The sequence below is a fragment of the Mesoplodon bidens genome, assembly GCF_964165515.1.
Source record: "Mesoplodon bidens genome assembly, chromosome: 11".
Lineage (NCBI taxonomy): Eukaryota > Metazoa > Chordata > Mammalia > Artiodactyla > Ziphiidae > Mesoplodon > Mesoplodon bidens.
The window spans coordinates 57,955,965-57,973,931 of record NC_138167.1 but is presented as its reverse complement, the minus strand read 5'-3'; the positions used below and the strand labels follow the sequence as shown (position 1 = coordinate 57,973,931).

The window sequence follows — 17,967 nt, the reverse complement described above, 5'->3', positions numbered from 1 at the left end:
CACCGAGACGTGGAGATGTGAGCTGTCAGTTTTCAGAGCCTTGGACAACGGCCCCACCCCAGAGAACACTGAGCTGCCACAGTGGACGGGGTCGACCCCAGTGTTGTTGACAGAGGGCTCAGGACAGGTGCAGGCTGACCTCTGCTGAGCTGGGTCTCCACTGGCCGTGTAGGACACCCGTACATGGACCAGGGCCACAGAACAGGGGCCCTTCCGGAAAGACTGGGTTTAAGTATAGAGACAGCAGAAATGCAGGCAGGTGGGTTTCACATGGGGAAAGCTGCGCATTGGGGGTCGGGGCTGTCCTGCACCCCCCGCTCTGGGGGAACTGGCTCCACGGGCTCTCGATACAGGGCGGAAGCAGCTCTGCCCTCGTCAAGGAATCCATGCTCACTCAGTGGGCTGGGCCCCCAAGAAGAGAAGAGCCAAAATGGGTGAGATCCACGCACGGCTTAGCGCGGTGTGTGTGCTGGCTGCGGACAGTAGGTGCTCAACAAAGGCGGGGCAGGGAGGCCGGGCGAGGTTTGGAGGAGCAGACACCGGCAGCCGGTCACTGGTTGGACCGGGAACCCAGAGACCCGTGGTTGCCCAAATATCAGCCCCTGGAGAATTCAGCTCTAGCGTGGGCCCCTCCCTCACCTGGGGGCCCCATGCCACTGCTCCTGTGGTTAGGACACCTCGGGAGCACTGAACTGATTCCAACCCCCCCAGTTTGCCTATTTCAAAATTAAACTACCGTAAGAAATGAAAACTCCACCTTGCAGCCCAGCCTGCCCTACGAAAGGGGAGGGGCGAGTTGGAAGGTCGTGGCTCAGGGACAACTAGCGCCTGTGCGTTAAGTTAACAAGCTGGGTCCACAGTCACTGGGCCATTTGCACCATGACGGCTCTCCACGCTTTCTCCTTGTCAAACTCCTTCAGGGGGCTTCTGGCCACCTGTGACTGAGACAGGCAAAGAGTTATTTGTCCCGGGCCACCCACGCAGCAGGAAGCAGGAAGGAGGCTCAGTTCCCTCTCACTACTCTGCTGTCCCAGAGCCCCGGCAGCAGGAAGCAGGAAGGAGGCTCAGTTCCCTCTCACTACTCTGCTGTCCCAGAGCCCCGGCACCTCCGGCCACGACCCAGAGCACATGTCCTCCGCAGGGGCGGGGCCTGGTCTGCGGGGTGGGCTCTGGATAGGGGGTGGGAGGCTGCCGTGAGTGGGCATCCTCCCAACAGCCGGGGAGCCGGGGGCTCAGGTGGAACCTGCCCCTGCCTCGTGAGGCCTCTTCCTATGGGTCTGCATCCCAGCACCTGGCAGAGCAGCGTCTGCATTCAGTAGGTGCTGAGTAAATACTGCTGACTGTGGAATGATACACACCAGGGTGCAGGGGTAAGTCCCTCCAAGCTCTTCCTGGGGGCAGAGGCTGGACACTCCACAGAGAAGCGGTCTTGACCTGGCCCCGGAGGCTGTGAAGGCATCTCCAGGGGCATGACAGCAGGGGAGGGAGGACGCTTGAGGCAGCGGTCACCAAACAGGGAGGACAGCTGCCCGGCTCAGCACCCCCAAGCCCCCAGAACTGGCAGCTCTGGAACATGGGGGGAGGATTCATCGGCCTGACGCTGCACCTTGGCGTCCTGACACAGAACCAGGGGGGCCTCACGTGGAACCCAGGGACAAGGCCAACCCCGCCGGGGACTGACCACAACCGGGTAAAAACAACAACCAAACGACGCCATGTGAGAAGTGCAACGAAGGGAGAGGTGGAGCATGTAGGGTAGCTGAGGAAGGGCCAAGGGCCGGAGTGCGTCCCCCAGGAAGGGCGGGAGCAGCCTCGTGGGGCGACAGGGTGATGAAGGCAGGAGGCTGGCCGCGCTGGACATGTTTCAGGACAGCAGGAGAGCAGGACGTGAGACGGGGTGGGCCTGGGTGGTAGCTGGGCGGGAGGAGTGCCCGGTCCACCCAGGGTGGCCCTGGAGGGCCCTGCAGCAGCCCCCCAGGTACACGGAGCATCGTGCACCTGGAGGACAGTGGGCAGGTTTGCCCAGTAAAAGCACCACAGTGGGCAGCTCACGGGGAGGAGCCTTTCAGCTGTGGGGGACAAGAGTCAGGGACTGGGGAAAGTGCAGCGGCCTTGAGCCTGGCCGAGGGGCTGGCGTGACCCTCAGAGCCCGCTGGCCAGGGGTCGCCGACGCCACGTCTGTAGTGGGCACCCGCAGGAGGGAAAGCTCTGTGATCCATGCAGACATTTGCCACGTTCTCTTCTACATGTGTAAGAGTAGAACTGGAAGCATTCAGTCCATAATACCTTTCCAGAAATGGATTTGTGTTTGCCTGGCTGGCTTAAAAAGCGTATAACGTATTGTACCTTTCCAAGATTTTTCTGGGGTGTTTTAAAAAATACGAAGTGACCCAACGGGTCTTGAAAGAAGTCAGCGCAGGTGGGCGTCGCTTTGCCCAGGGCCCTGGGAAGATAGCCCCACTGGGACGGGAAGGGACAGGACGGGACGGAGAGCCACGCTCGCTCGGAGGCCACTCACCTCTCCCGCCGGGCGTCCCTGCGGGCCAGTCTGTGCACCGTCCCAGGATGCGCCCGCCTTGAAGCGCACGCACTGGATGACCGTGGCCGTGTTGAGGCCCGCCTGCAGCAGCAGCTCCAGCATCAGCAGCAGCAGGAGCGCGTCGTAGGACTGCAGGGGGTGGAGACAGGCGGTGAGCAGCCCAGGGCCTCTTCTTCTGGCTCTCAGCCGCCCCCAGGCCCCATGGCTTCCCAGGCCGTGGCCCCGAAGCACAGACCGTGAGCCCTGCAGCAGTCTGTGTGGAGCGGTTTCAGGCTCTCACTCCACTGTGCCCTATTATGTCACCAGCCTGAGCAGTAACATTCTGTCTCAGTGAAAGAGAGTTGAGGAAATCACTTCTGCTCTGGGTTTAACAGAGGGACACAAAGATGACCCGCAGGCAGCCAAGCCCCGTGATGGTGCCGCTGCCCGGGTCAAGTCGTCCAGGCCTCCCAACAACTACTCAGGTCCACAGTGGAGCCACTGAAACCACCCGTGGCCTCGCCGAGGGTGCCCAGATGGGGCGGAGGTCTGCTGTGGAGGCCCCGAGCCGGACGAGAGAGAGGGGCGGGGTCCGGGGCGGCGGGACACAGGCGCCATCAACAGATCAGTCTCGAAGCTAGAGGGTCCGGCACTGGCTGCTGGTGAGGAGAGGGGTCTTCCCAGGACTAGAGGAAGCCCCAGTGGCTGCAAGGACATCCACAGAGCACTGGCCCCTCCCACACTGCAGGGGTGTCCTTCTAGCCTCAGAAATACAAAACAACGTGACGTTAAGACAAAGAAGAGCCCAGAAAATGTCACTGTTAAAAAAAAACAAAAAAGACTCAACAGCTCTGAAGTTTATGTGCACATTTAACCATGAGTCCAGTTTTTTAAAAAATGCAACATTGGGCTGGCTATCTAGAGCCAGGCAGGGTGATTCTAAAATTCATATAGGGACTTCCCTGGTGGCACAGTGGTTAAGAATCCACCTGCCAACACGGGGGACACGGGTTCGAGCCCTGTTCTGGGAAGATCCCACATGCCATGGAGCAACTAAGCCCGTGCACCACAACTACTGAGCCCGTGCTCTAGAGCCTGCGAGCCACAACTACTGAGCGCACATGCCGCAACTATTGAAGCTCTGTGTGCCTAGAGCCCATGCTCCACAGCAAGAGAAGCCGCCGCAATGAGGCAATGAGAAGCCCGCGCACCGCAACGAAGAGTAGCCCCCGCTCACTGCAGCTAGAGAAAGCCCGCGCGCAACAGCAAAGACCCAACGCAGCCATAAATAAATAAATAAATAAATAAATGGATGCATAAATAAATAAATAAATAGCATTCATAAAGAAGAACTAGCAAGCGACAGAAGTGAGTCAGACCCAAAACGCAGGACAGCCGGCCACGAGGCATCGAGCAGGCCAGGTGGCAATGCCCGGTGCAAACCTCCGGGGTGCACCTGGCGGCACAGACCGGCCGAGGGGGGACCGTCAGGGCAGAAACAGACGCAAACAGACCGGAGCTCAGTGCGTGATAAAGGCAGAGCCTCAGACGACTGAGGAAAAGGTGGGCTTTTTAATAAACAGTGCTTGAACCACGAGCCATTTGAGGAAAGTCCAATGGGGCCCACTCCAGGCTAAACTGCTGCACTCCAGGCTAAACTCCTGCGGAAACACAAGTACGAGCCTTTCTAATTGTGACTTAAAATCTAGAAGCAATAAAGGAAAATATTGACAAATTTAACTACGTAAAAACAACAGGGCTTCCCTGGTGGCGCAGTGGTTGAGAGTCCGCCTGCCGATGCAGGGTACGCGGGTTCGTGCCCTGGTCCGGGAGGATCCCACATGCTGCGGAGCGGCTGGACCCGTGAGTCATGGCCACTGAGCCTGCGCGTCCGGAGCCTGTGCTCCGCAACGGGAGAGGCCACAACAGTGAGAGGCCCACGTACCGCAAAAAAAAAAAAAAAAAAAAAAAAGCAAGTGGATGGGAACAGGGCCAAAAAATGTAAGACACCAGTGAAGAGGGGTGTCTGGGGGGTTGCTCAGGGCAGAGCAGCCCAGAGGAGAACAGAAGCAGCTGAGCAGTGCCAGGCGGAACGGGTATCAGAGGACGGTGCACAGACGCCTCACTGTCCACGGAGAAAAGCAAATTAGCAGAACCAGCTCCATGCACATCAGGCCATGTGCAAAGCCAGCTCCGGCCATCTGCCCCGACGTGGGCAGCGTCTCAGTGCTGCTCAGCGGCATCGTGTTTCTATAGAGTTTAAAATAAAATAAAAGAACACCCACCTTGAAGGCTGGCGGGTAATCTTTAAAGACATCCATGATTCTCATTACGCTGAAGGACAGGTACCCCGAGGCTGTGAACAGCAGCGGGGCCGCGAGGCTGCAGATGGCTATCAGCACCTCCACCTGGTGGGAAGCAGACAAGAGTGGGAGGTCGGGGTCTGGGAGCTGCTGCCCGGACAGAGGGTGCGGCCCAGCAATCACACAGCGGGAGTTACGAGCTGACGTGTGTCTGTGTCCAGCGTGGGGCACCTGCTGAGTCTCTGTGCTCGGTTTGCCCGTTAATTCAAAGCTCACCATGTGTCCCGCAAGTTTTCTCAACTTAGGCGCAATTCGCTCTGCTGATAAGATAGCACTTAGGAATTGATGGCCTCTTCCCAGTGCCCTCCGACCTGCTCCTGCGACCTCCCACGGCCCTCCCGCCTCGGAGAGCCATGCCTGGCCCAGAGGCCACGCAGGCCCAGGTGTCGGCTGAGCTCAGCACCAGCTCGGACGCTCACGCTGCAGGGCATTTGGGCTGGTTTAGCGACTGTCACTGTCCGACACCCACAGCCAGTCAGGACGCCGCCTCTGCTGAGTCCCAGGAATCTCTCCCGACTCTTATGCCAAATGGGCCATTTCTGCTTACTTCCACAGACAGCCCAGCCCTTGGACAGTCGCAAGGCCCCCTCAAGCCCGCAGCCTGCAGACGCCCCTCAGATGCTCGCCCCTGACCCCGCCCAGCCCAGCAGGTCGCTCCGAGGGTGCCTGGAACCCGGCCGGGCTTCACCTACCAGAGATCTGCTGGGACACTCTGCTGTCACGTGACTGGCAACGGCACTTGGAAAACACTAAGAGAAAAGGAAAAAGAAAGGCTTCAGAGGTGAGAGCCCAGCAAGTCAGATCCCAAACACGTACCCTCCCGTGCTGATTCGGGCCCTCCTGGGGGATCCGTGCAAGAGAGGCAGAGCCTCTCTGGAACCCACGCACCTGCTCCCTCAGGTGTGGTACCCGCCCCCAAATACTCGTGTGTGTGTCTACCGCTCCGTCTGGATTCAACACCGCACCAGGGAAATGTAACACAGACTCAGCAGCTTTGTCCAAGGCAGCGTCTGTGTTCCAACTTGCAATTGTCCTGATGATGTCCTGGTCCAGCTGGCTCTGTTCCCAGCTCAGGACCCAGTCGATGATCACGCTTCATGTTTCTTGTCAGTTCGCTGGCATCCTTGATGGGGAGGCCTCAGCGGACCCTCAGCGGTGCCGCCTTCACGATGCTGCATTTCTGGAGGGAGCACCAGCTGGCCGCTGGCGGGCTCGGTTGGACTATCAGACTCAGGGCCCCTGGAGACACCGTGCCCCTGCCCACCATGTTTGACCACTGGGGGCTCCTCCATTGGACCAGCATTCCGGTGCCTTTGTAATCAATAAATGCCTTTTCCCACTTATTTTAAGGAGCTTGATTTATTTCTACACGATTCAGGCAGAGGGAAGCTCAGGGGAGCACAAGGCTTCCTCAAGGTTGCTGAGTGCTGGGCCCAGCCCCCTGCTATCCACCTGCCCCCCAGCTGGGGGTCCAGGCACCCAGGGGTCCGCTGCCCCAGCCCAGCACAGCCTGCTGGGCCCAAGTGTGTCCGGGTCCCAGTTACCCATCCACACGCCCACAAAGGAAAAGGAAATGCCCAGGCCCTTGGTGTGGGAGCACAAAGCACAAGAGCCTGTGGTTTGGGGGCATCACGTGACACGTGGAAACTCGGGTGTGCAGGGGCCCATCGCAGCTGCTCCAAACGGATGTGCAGCCCACATCCAGCCGGCAGCACAACCAAGGGAGGCCGAAGCCTGGGGGCCATGTGTTCCCCGGGCTGCATTTCAGCTAAACGCTAAACAACATTAAATTACGTAAGTCAACTCGGACTTACTTATAAGAGGATGAAAGGCCCATGTTTAGAACAGTGACCGTGTAGTCAGTAAGCACTTACCAAGCACCAGGTGCGGTGCTAGGCATTTACAGTAGTTGTATTCAATGTAAAATAATATAAATGTATTACATTTTAAAACGTATTATAAAACAATATGAATGTTATATGTTATAAAATAATAAAACAAGTATTTTTCAGGGAAACTAATACAAAAAATATAAAATACTAATAGCAGCTACCGCGTCCCCGGTGCCGCAGTGGTTAAGAATCCACCTGCCAATGCAGGGGACACGGGTTTGAGCGCTGGTCCGGGAAGATCCCACATGCCGCGGAGTAACTAAGCCCGTGTGCCACAGCTACTGAGCCTGCGCTCTAGAGCCTGCAAGCCACAACTACTGAAGCCTGCACTTAGAGCCCGTGCTCTGCAGCAAGAGAAGGCACCACAATGAGAAGCACGTGCACTGCAATGAAAGAGTAGCCCCCACTCGCCCCCACCCGCGTGCAGCAACACAGCCAAAAATAAATAAATAAATTTATATATAAAAAAAATAATAGCTAATCTGAGGGAGTAAATAGTATCATGATTACAAAAATACATCTGTATGAGGTACTGGTATCCTCAAGCCAGTTTTAAAATAATAATAATAATACCAGCTAACATCCCGACTCATTTAATCCTCGGTTCCAAAATCGCCCTGGTCTGGGGCCCACAAGGACCTGGGAAGCATCTTGCTCGGCCCAGCAGCACCCACTCCCCACCCCCGCCCCTCTTCCTGCTGCTTTCCTGCCTGACTGCCCCAAAACCGAGCTCAAAGGTCGGCCACACTGACGAGGGCCGCCCAGGGTGTACTCACGGCCACTAAGATCCAAAAGAACGTCACCGAAAGGTGCGGGCCTGAGATGGCGTCATCCACATTCAGAGCGATGACCCCTCCAAGGATGGCGGAGACACCGGCGATCACCTCGATGACCTGGGGGCAGAGAGTGTCACTCAGGGGAACGGGCAGGCTCCCCGGGGTCCCTGGAAGGGGGCGGGGGTGCAGAGGGTCCTGTGAGTTCAGGGCAGAGCATCAGGGCGCCCCGTGCTGAGATGCTGAGGATAACCTCCAAGGGGATATCGAAAACGCATATTTCCAACCCAAATTCATGGGAAAGGGAAGGAAGAAGCTCCTGCCAATTCAAAGGAAGGTGGGAAAAGGCATAGAAAATAGGAAACAAAAAGATGGAGAAATAAATATGAAAGTGTCAGGAATTGCACTCTGAGTGAACCAGCTCCATTCAAACGGCACCAACACTCTGTACAGAAACTGCCCAAATGAAAGGACAGGAAGAGCTGGAAGAAGAGGGAAAGATACACTGGGAAAATATTAACCAGGAGATAACTGATGTAGTTAACACTATATGTTCTATGGCAAAAGCCATTACTAAAGAGAGTTGCTCGTAATGATTAAAAAAAAATTTTTTTTAAAAAAGGAAGGAAGGAAGGAATTCTAAACTTTCGTGTACCTAAAAACCCAGGCTCCAAAACTCTGTGGTGAAAAGCTACAGAATTACAAAGACAAATCGATAATGCCCACAGATTGGGAGGCTTTTAACAGATCTTTCAGTAATAGAACGAGTAGACTAAAAAATTTTGGAGAGGACATAAGCGAGTGAAAACACAACATATAATTTATGGACACATTGAGAGTAAAAGGGAGTGTACTGTCAACCAACACAGTTCATGTACCAGGGACATGCCTACACCATATTTATCTAGTACTCCCCCCACAAGGAAATAAAATAAGGAGAAAGAAAAGCTTTTCTTACGGAATAGGATTTCAGGACCCGAGCAGGAAATGTCACTTCATACAGAATGTTGGTGCTCTCGGAGATGGAGCCCTGAAAAGAAACAAAACCTCATCACAGGGTGGCCGTCCGTCCAGGCCGTCGCTCGGGTGATTGTCTGAAACGTGAGCATCTGGAAGACGCTCCTGGATCTTCAGGCTTCAGCACAAAAGCTCAAACACAGACCTTCTCGTTGCATGTGAAAATGTGTTTGATTGCTGAAGTCCTAGTTTACAAGGTGATACTTTAGGCGGACTTGGTCTCTGCATGTAACACTACTGGGGCGTGGGGGTGGTGTTACTTGATCAGGATCAGGCTACGGAGGAGGTGGTGCTGCATCCCCAGGTTTGCCTCCCCGGGGCCGTTGGCACCTCGCTCCGCAGCCAGGTCTGCAGTGCAGCCGTGCCTCAGGCTTGACCGACCTTCTGCTTGCAGTGCGCCTCGCTGGACCGCGCAGAGATGATCACCGTGGCCGCCATGAAAAGCTCCAGCAGAAGCAGCAGAATCAGATTGAAATTGATCTGCCAAAGGAGAACACATACGTCTGTAAAACCGGCTTCTTCACTTTCATCCCGTAAACGTGGACAATCCCACGAAGGGGCTTAGATGCCTCTTCAAAGTCTCGGCAACTTTTCTGTCCAAAGCCAGATGCAGGCACACACCTCTGACTCACGTATATCTTTTTGTTTGTTGGTTGGTGGGTTTTTTATTTTAAATTATTGTTGGCTCAAGGGCTGGATTTGGCCCTCGGGTTGTAGTCTGCCCTGATCTCAACCTTCCTTGGTGGTTGGTCTCTCCTGGGTATTTACTTTAAAGGGATGAAAACTTACGTTCACACCAAAACTTGCCCACGTTTATAGCAGCTCTGTGCATAATTGTCCCAAAGAGAAAACACCAGGGGGTTGGGGGTTACGGAGCTGATGCATGTCCTGACTGTTGGCAGTTACAGAAATCCATGCCTGTGTTTAAATCCACAGGACAGTACACCAACAAAGTTGATTTAACTGTGTGATATAAAACCAACCATTCGGGAATTCCTTGGCAGTCCAGTGGTTAGGACTCAGCACTTTCACTGCCGTGGCCAGGTTCAATCCTTGGTCAGGAAACTAAGATCCCATGCAGTGCGGCCAAAAAAATAATAAAATAAAATAAAACCAACCAATCAAGAGCCTCTATGGGCCTCTCCCGCCACCTGCCCCAATCACCTGGGCAGGCCCTCCACCCTGAGCCCACCGAGATTATTCACGCTGGCAGGTCTGAGCCTGCTCACCCTGCCTCCCATCTCTCCCAGCAGAAACCCCAGTGAAGGCTCCTGCCCACGTGTCCCCGCTCCCTGCCTCCTGACCGGCCCTGGGGCCCCCTCCCCTTGGGACCTGTGATAAACTGTCTTTGCAGTGGCAGTCGTCTCCTGATCTCTTGGCCTCACTATACCCTCAATGATGATTTTTAAAAATTCTACATTTAAAAACGAATGCAACTAATAAGTTGGATCTACAGAACTGTACATGCAAAATAAAACATAGAATTTTCATTCTTTTGTACCATTTGTGTAACACTAACAAAAATTGATCATCTATTAGGCCACAAAACAAACCCTGGTAAATTCTGAACAATCAATACATTATAGGTTGTACATTCTGACCCTAATGTAGTGATATTAGAAATCAATAATAAATGGGTGACTTTTTAAGATAATCCCACGTCTGTTTCATCAGGGTTCTAGGCAGAGACTGACAACCAGGAATACAAAGTGAGGTTAACAGAGTGAAGCCAGTTCTTCGAAAAGACTAATAAGAGATACAGTAGAGATATAAATTACATTTCAGAGTGAAAAGGAGAAATAACTAAAATATTTGTCTTTAATTAAAAATAGTGAGCAAGATTATGAACGACTATAATAATTTCGAAAACCTGCATGATATGGATAAACTTTTGATAAAAATATAAAACCCAAAATTTGACACAAGAAGAGAAAGAAAACTTTAACACTAATAATGAAAGACTACCCCTCACCAACAGCCCCGGATGGAGATGATTTTACGAGTGAGTTCTACCAAACTTTCTAGAAGCAGTGACTTCTTATCATATCAAGGTTTTGCAAAAAACAAAAAAGAGCTAAGAGCTGCCTCGTTCATTTTATGAGACCAGTATAACCCTGGTTCTAAAACCGGACAAAGGGGACTTCCCTGGTGGCGCAGTGGTTAAGAATCCACCTGCCAATGCAGGGGACACAGGTTCAATCCCTAGTCCAGGAAGATCCCACATGCCGCAGAGCAACTAAGCCCATGCACCACAACTACTTAGCCTGTGCTCTAAAGCCCACAAGCCACAACTACTGAAGCCTGCGCACCTAGAGGCCGTGCTCCACAACAAGAGAAGCCACTGCAATGGGAAGTCTGCGAGTAGCAACAAAGACCCAAAGCAGCCAAAAATAAGTTAAAAAAAAAACTTATTGGAAACCCTTTAGATACAACCTATTTAAAATCAGGAATAAGACAGAGAGTCCCACGGTAGCAGAAGTCCTGGCCAAAGCGATAGAGAAAAAGGAACAAGAATGTTAGACTGAACAGGAGCGTTTAAACTGTCGTTATTTGCAGATGATAGGGTGACCTACATAGAGAAACCAACATAACCTACAGAAAACTCGGAGGATACGAGTCCAGCAAAGCTTCCAGGCACAAAGTCCACTTATAAAAATCCATTTTTAAAAACCGGTACAATATGAATAAGGTCTAAGTTAACGTGTGTCAATGTCAGTTTCCTGATTTGACCACGTAAGATGCTCTCATTGGGGAAAACTGGATGAAGGATACACAGGAATGCTCTGTACTATTTGTGCAAATTCTTTCCAGTCTCAAATATTTCAAAATAAAGAAAAAATGAAAATCAGTAGCCTTTCTCTGCACTAGCAATAAGCCATCTAAAGATATAATTTAATAAATAAGACACCATTCATACTAGCAACACATCTGTGAATCATCTAGGGATTATGTAACCAAGAATACACGGAACTTTCCAACCCTAATAAAGGACAGAGATGATGTGAGTAAGTAGAGAGACAGTCTATGCTCTCAGTGGGATGACTCCACACAATAAAGGTGTCAATTCTCACAAAATTACTCTGTAAACATCAAGTAATCGTAATAGAATCCCAGCTGTATTTTTTGAGGAACTCAATAAACTTATCCTGAAATACATTTGAAATAAGAGCTGTCAGCTTTGGAGAAGGAAGACAACTGGAGTCACGAAGCCGCAATAAAAAGCGTGACACACAGTGTGACAGCAAGTGCTGGGCTCACAGGAAGAGACCCCTGATTTAGGACAAGCCAAGGACAGGAAGGAAGCCCAAGAGGGCAAACACCCAGGAAGAGGGGCTCAAGAGTACTAGTGATCAGAGAGTGTGACCTGAGGTAACAGCAAGCCACAGCACCGTCATCAGACGGGAAAACAGGGGCTGTTGGGGACGCCAAGTGTGGGAAAGGCTATGGGACCTGGCAGCCTCCCACTGGCAGTGAGGGTGTGTCCTGGACTTAGCTGAATCCAGGTGGACTTACGCCCCTCCCCGGCCTACGAGGACCCCGAAGACATGTGCCACGTCGGCCCAGTTGTGGAACTGGGAGCGTCAGAGGCTGTGGAGCTGGATCCTTCCCTAAAGAAAGCGGTGCCCATGGCGGACATGCAGCAGCCAAGGCAGGGATGGCAGGTGGGAAAGAGGGAGCAGAGACTCTACAGCGAAGCCCCGCGTGGCTGTCCCCAGGGCGGAGGTGCAAGTCCAGCGCCTGGCTCAACAGGGAGACAGGGGAGGGGAGCAGCCCCTTTCCTGAGCGACCTCACGCTGCAGAGTTTCCTGTTTCACCATTTGTGACCTTGTGTTTGGACACTGGTGGTCCTGACATCGTGGTCCTGGGGTCCTTCCACGTGTTTAGGTGTCCAAGCTTCGTGTCCTCCACATGGCCTGGCTGGACCTTCGAGGTGGCAGGAGCCTGAGGGTCTGGTTAATGGCGGGCTCTGGCGCTGGGGCCTGGGTTGGGGGCGATGCAGGTTCAGCTCCAGGGGAGGCCATCCAGTAGGAGGAGGCTGTGAGCAGGAAGCTTCATGCATCTTTCACAATTTCTTCATCCATTTTGTGCACTTGGCGGGCACCATCCTAGGTAATGGACGTTGGATTATCTGTTTTGGTTTGGGGTTTTCGCCACGATCCACAGGGCTGCTAGGAACACACCGCCTGGTCACATGTGTGCATGTCTCTCCAGGGTTTGTGCCATGGGGTTCCCCAGTGTATGTACTTCTTCAGAAAGGACCTGCAAATTCCAGACTTTTCCACAGAGCCTGCAGCAGCGCATAGGAGTTGCCGGACGTGAGGGAACCACCCTGGGCTCCTGCCTGTCCCGATGCTGGAAAGGGCAACTCCTGTGGCTTTCATTGACCTCCTCTGATTACTAGTGTGGCTCCTCTGAGCTGTGCGTTGGCGCTGTGGTTTCCTGCTGGTGAGCACCCGGCGCAGTCCCCTGCTGCCCTTGACTTTCTCCCAAGGCTCCTCACGTACCCTGGGACCGGCCGGCCACTCCAAGAGAACATGTCCCCTTCCGTACAGAGTGTGCTCCTTGTGTCTGCGGGACGACTGGCTGCGGCTTCATGGTGGGCGGGCTGGGGGCAGGGCCCCCCCAGGTTGGTCACGGCTGTGCTCTGGGCCGGAGCTGCGGCCGCGCACGTGGGGCTGCCTGGGCCAACTGGTCAGGGGCGGCTCTCCTGTCCTGCTGGGACAGCTGTGGGGTGCGGGTGAGTCCCCAAACATGTTCTTCAAGGGGGCTCCACCCCGGCCCTTGGTCACCACCTAAACCTGCTGGGTCCTGCCTGCAGGCACACTTGCTCTGGACCCATGGGACAGGCGCCCACTTCCGCGTAGGCTTTCTTTGGTAAAGAACCATCGTAGTTCTCAGCGAGGCTTTATGATTTTCTACAAAAGAGTCTCCAGACTTTTTGTTAGGTTTATTCCCAGGAACTTTATAAAATGATATCTGTAATTAAATAACATTTTCCAAAATCTCTGTTTCTGGCACAAACAACTGTTTTACTTGATTTTCACATCCAGCAACCATGCTACGTGGGCTTAATAATCCAAATGTCAAGAAAGCAGAAAATCGTCTCTTCTGCAGAAGATGGCAGCACAGGCGCTCCTTTCAGATCCGCGTGTCTGTCCATTTTTCATGCCCTAACACACTTGGCTGAGACGTCCTCGGGCCACCACATCCTCTTCCTGATCTTAAAGAAAATGTGTTGAACACAGAGCAGAGGTATCTCTGATCAGGTCCTGTTTCCTAGAGATTTTTTTCTGCTGCATTGTAATTTAAATGACAAGACTCTTCCATTTTTCTTAACGGAACATAAAGTAACAGGGCAACTTATGTCAGCTGTATCGCAGATCTGATGAAAGATGTTATTACATTACTGTTAATGTTTAAGAACTGTTGTGAAAGAGATACAAAAATCAGTGAATTCGTCCACCGAAAACAGTGAAAGCGTTAAAGACAACTCTTTTCTTCAGAAGCCTAAATGAAATTCTCAAACTCAAGAGCTACGATACACATCTCTGGTGTAACTACCCGGCAGATAGCTCACTAACACCAACTCCGAGCCCACAGGGCTCAGCAGACCCAGTGGGACCAGAGCCCTCGGCTCCTGTGACCCTGGGAGGACCCATGTGGCTTTCCAGGGACTCACATCTACTGCTGACGGGTTCAGGACAAGTTTGCATCCAAACCAGATCAAACACGTCGTGGTGACAGCAAACGTGGACACAAACAGTATCTGGAAGTTGGGAATCTGGAAAACAAGACAGGAGGGGTTTCGTTCTCCTTTGTGTGAAGAAAGAAACCAAGTGACATTCAACCACATAATGGGGCATTAATCACCCATCCCAAGGATGGGGCACCTAGAGTCAGCTGGGGGGATGCCTGCAAGCTCGGGCCCCTCCACCCTCCTGGGGGCAGAGGGAGGGGGGATGAACGAAGCCCCATGGTGTGGGTGCAGGGCTGCAGAGGGTGCAGACAGAAGGCTGGACTCACCGCGCTGATGTTTCTCCTCCAGACAGCGAAGCTCACTATGGCTGAGGGGATGCACTGAAAAGAGAGAGCAGGTGAGCGCCCCTGCTGGTCACTCTGTGTCCTGAAAACCCACACGGCCTGAGACATGAGACATGTCCCCCTCCATCAGACGCAGTGGTCCCTCTCGACGCTGAAGGGTCTTGGGTCTTTCAAAATAATAATTCTGGAAAGAGTTTTAATTGTTCTGATGATGAAAAAGACACCGAAATGAAGACTGTCCTAGCTGGACGTGCTTAGAAGCGGATGTAGCTTCCTGTGGCCCGAGATCAGGCACACCTTGGTAAGAATCACGCAGAAAGGGAAAACCATCTGCGTGTGAAGGAGCAGAAATGCTCAGGGGCCCCAGGGCCCCCGGGGTCCTTGCCAGAGGTCCCCACTGCATCCCCGGAGCCAAGGACAAGGGAGAGGGCCAGTCTGGGGTCAGGGCGGGGGGGAGTTGGGGGGCCAGCCTGGGTCCCGTGGGCCATGCCGGTGTCACTCTTGCAGCAACGGGACCTCCCCGCCCAGACCCTGCAGTGGGAGATGGGGTGGGGTGGGTGAGCCCAGCAGGGGTCGGATGGGGGCTGGCCACCGACGGAAGAGCCAGTGGGACCACGTGACTGGTCTCCCCAGCCCATCACCTCTGGGGGTGAAGGACGCAACCGAAGATTTTGCTGGGACATCGGCCTAGGTCAGCGTGGCCCTGGAGCCATCTGAGTCAGAGGTCAGAGGTCCCTGTGACCGCCAACCAGGGCTGCTCCAGTGGTGAGCACAAAGGGCCACCTAGGAGGTTCCAGAGAGAGGGGCAGGAAACGGGTCAAATTCTTTCAAGGGGTTTTCTTCTAAGGGAGTGGAGGCTGGGCAACCTGTGGGGGGGGTACAGGGTAAGGACAGCTGCATCTGTCTTGTGTTTTCAGACATTTGGGGATGCTGACAGGGCTGGAACAGGAGAGCAGATGGGCGAGAGGGTCCCCCAAACCCCAGGGGATGTGCCCTGTGCTTGAGCTGGCGGGAGTCACTGGTCGTCTCCCCATGAGGACTGGTGGCTCCCCAGGCCTCGACTCTGAGTCCAGAAGCAGGTACAAGCTTCGGGGAGGGGTGGGGGTGTGGCCCCCAAACCACGGAGGGGCTTCCCTGCCAGCTCATGGGGCAGCCTGGAGCAGCATGCACCTGCGTGTTGGAAATCAAAGTGCTGTTTCTTGCTCTGGAGTCTGTGGGGTAAGATAGACTTCCCTCATAGAGCATTTTCAAAAGCAACAGATGCTATTCGAAGGCAAAGTATAGGAAGAGAGTTTGAATGAGGAGCGAGTGACAGCAGCGGGTACATCTCAGAGCAAAAAACCCAGGTGCATAACCTCAAACGTCAGTGCCGACACAGGACCGCTACTCACTGAACCTGCAGCACAGCGTAGGTAATCCATCTCTAAAGGAAACACATTTCCCAGGTAGAGGGAAAACCCCGAGGTCACAAGCAGGCAGCTCTGCAAAACAGCAGCATGAATTCGGGTGACAACACAGTCAGGCCTGAAGATCAGGAGGCTGAACAACTAGCCCTCTGACTACAACTTAACTCTGTACAACACCGACATCCACGCCTGGATCCCGCCGGACCCCACTCCTCCCTGCAGGACAGCAGCCGCCCACCCTCCCCCAGGGGCAGGTTATGGGCATCTACACTTATCTGGGGGACAGGAGACTCTGTCAAAATTCAAAGCAAGAAATGGCGGCTCCACTCCCCAGAAAATGCCTTCACCCCACATGTGCAATTTCAGGGGCCTCAGGGCCCCCCAGGTCCAGGCACAGAGCCGAGCACACGACCCCATCCCGCTCAAGACACCGAAGATAGAAACTCACTGCACAGGGTGAGGCCATGGGGTCGAGGTCACTGGTATAAGGTCACTCAGACCCAGGTGTGGGCAGAGGGCCGTGCACACCCCATGGAATGGGGGAACTGGGGCCCACGGGCCCGGGGGGCGGGGGAGGCCAAGGCACACCCCTCAGGGAGAAGAGGGCAGCGGGATCAAGGGCTGTGGCCGCAGGCTGCTGCGGGCAACAGAGTCCAGGACCTGGGAATGAGAGGAGGCTGACCGGCTGCCCACTGCCCACCCAGGGGCTGGAGGGAGGAGTGTCCTCTTCGACCCACACAGTGGGAGTTCCCGTCTCAGTGGCACAGCGTAGCGGCTGGGGGGAGGGTGGGCAGGACCACCAGGGTGCCGCGGGACTGCTCCGCAGAGCCCGGGGCCCAGGGAGGGGCAAGTCCCCAGCCCGGATCCTGGATCTCGGCCCCCGGCACGCTGACCCCCGAGCTCCCGCCCACAGAGAGGCGCGTCCAGTGGCCAGCCCAGGTGACCACGCCAGCTCAGGCCAAAAGGACTTCTTCTGTTGTCCAAGTGCTTATCCAAGCATATCGGAAGGGAGACATCCCGGGACCCCAGGCAAGGTCCCCTCAGGCCTGCCCCCTCCTCCCTGCTGGCCCTGTCCCCTGTCCCCTCAGCCTGCCCTGGTCCCATGGCCCTGGTCCCATGGCCCTGGTGGACGCCGTCCTGCTGTCCACCCCACCAGAGGCCCCTCCTGCGAGCGTGGCCCCTCCTCCCCACCTCTGCAGACCCCCAGGAGGTGAGGGTCGTGGAGGCTGCCCTGGAACAACACATGAGCCAGCAGGCTCAGCGTGGGCCCTGGGCTGTGCGACCCCTGCCGGGACACAGAGCAGCCACGGCCCAGAGGCCAGCAGGGCCAGCAGAACAGAGCCTCACCAACTGAGGAAAATAACTCAAAGAGCACAGCAAATAAGCACATCGCCACCCGTGAGTCTCTCAGAGGCAGAAGTAACCCCGGGCTACTCTTCCCCAGGCCATCTGGGAACAGCACCCAGGCAGTGGACCCCGGAGGGGACGGTGTCTCCGTGGGCTTGGCGCGGAGCTGCTCACCCCCATCAACACGGAGAAGACCCACGTCTTGTGGCTGAAGCACGGGGGCAGCCTGGAAGACAGCTGAAGGTCACTGGGCTTGGTGTCCGGGGCGTAGCTCCCCGCATCCGGCCGCCCGCGCTCCAGTGGGGGCATCCGGTCGTAGCCCAGCTCCTCCCGGGCCATGGCGCTGCCGGGGGGCAAAGGCTGACATTAGCGGCCGCAGGGCTGCACTCACCACGCCGCCACTTATTAATTTGTGATAAGATTACAAATTTCACTTCTGATCACTCTGAAAAAACTCCCAAAGAAGTGATTTTCAATAAATACTTGTTTTTAAGTTGTTTTCAGTAAAAGAGATATCATTTGTATAGAAGTACTGTAAGAAGAAAATAAGCAGTTAATTCCACAAGTGAATAAAATCACTTTCCCAGGAAAACAAACCTGAACAGTCTA

At 54.3% G+C, this 17,967-nt stretch overlaps 1 protein-coding gene across 1 annotated transcript; it reads right to left on the bottom strand.

Annotated features, from left to right (window-relative positions):
• Nucleotides 1-860: 860 nt before the first annotated feature.
• MLC1 (modulator of VRAC current 1) lies at nt 861-17,697 on the bottom strand (the record flags this gene model as incomplete). Its single annotated transcript, XM_081249154.1, has 11 exons — nt 861-935; nt 2,519-2,668; nt 4,804-4,926; nt 5,574-5,630; nt 7,550-7,666; nt 8,505-8,576; nt 8,945-9,043; nt 14,244-14,345; nt 14,588-14,641; nt 15,997-16,086; nt 17,533-17,697. The coding sequence occupies 11 exons, from the start codon at nt 17,695-17,697 to the stop codon at nt 861-863; spliced, it is 1,104 nt and encodes a 367-aa protein (XP_081105280.1).
• Between the last annotated feature and the right edge of the window lie 270 nt (nt 17,698-17,967).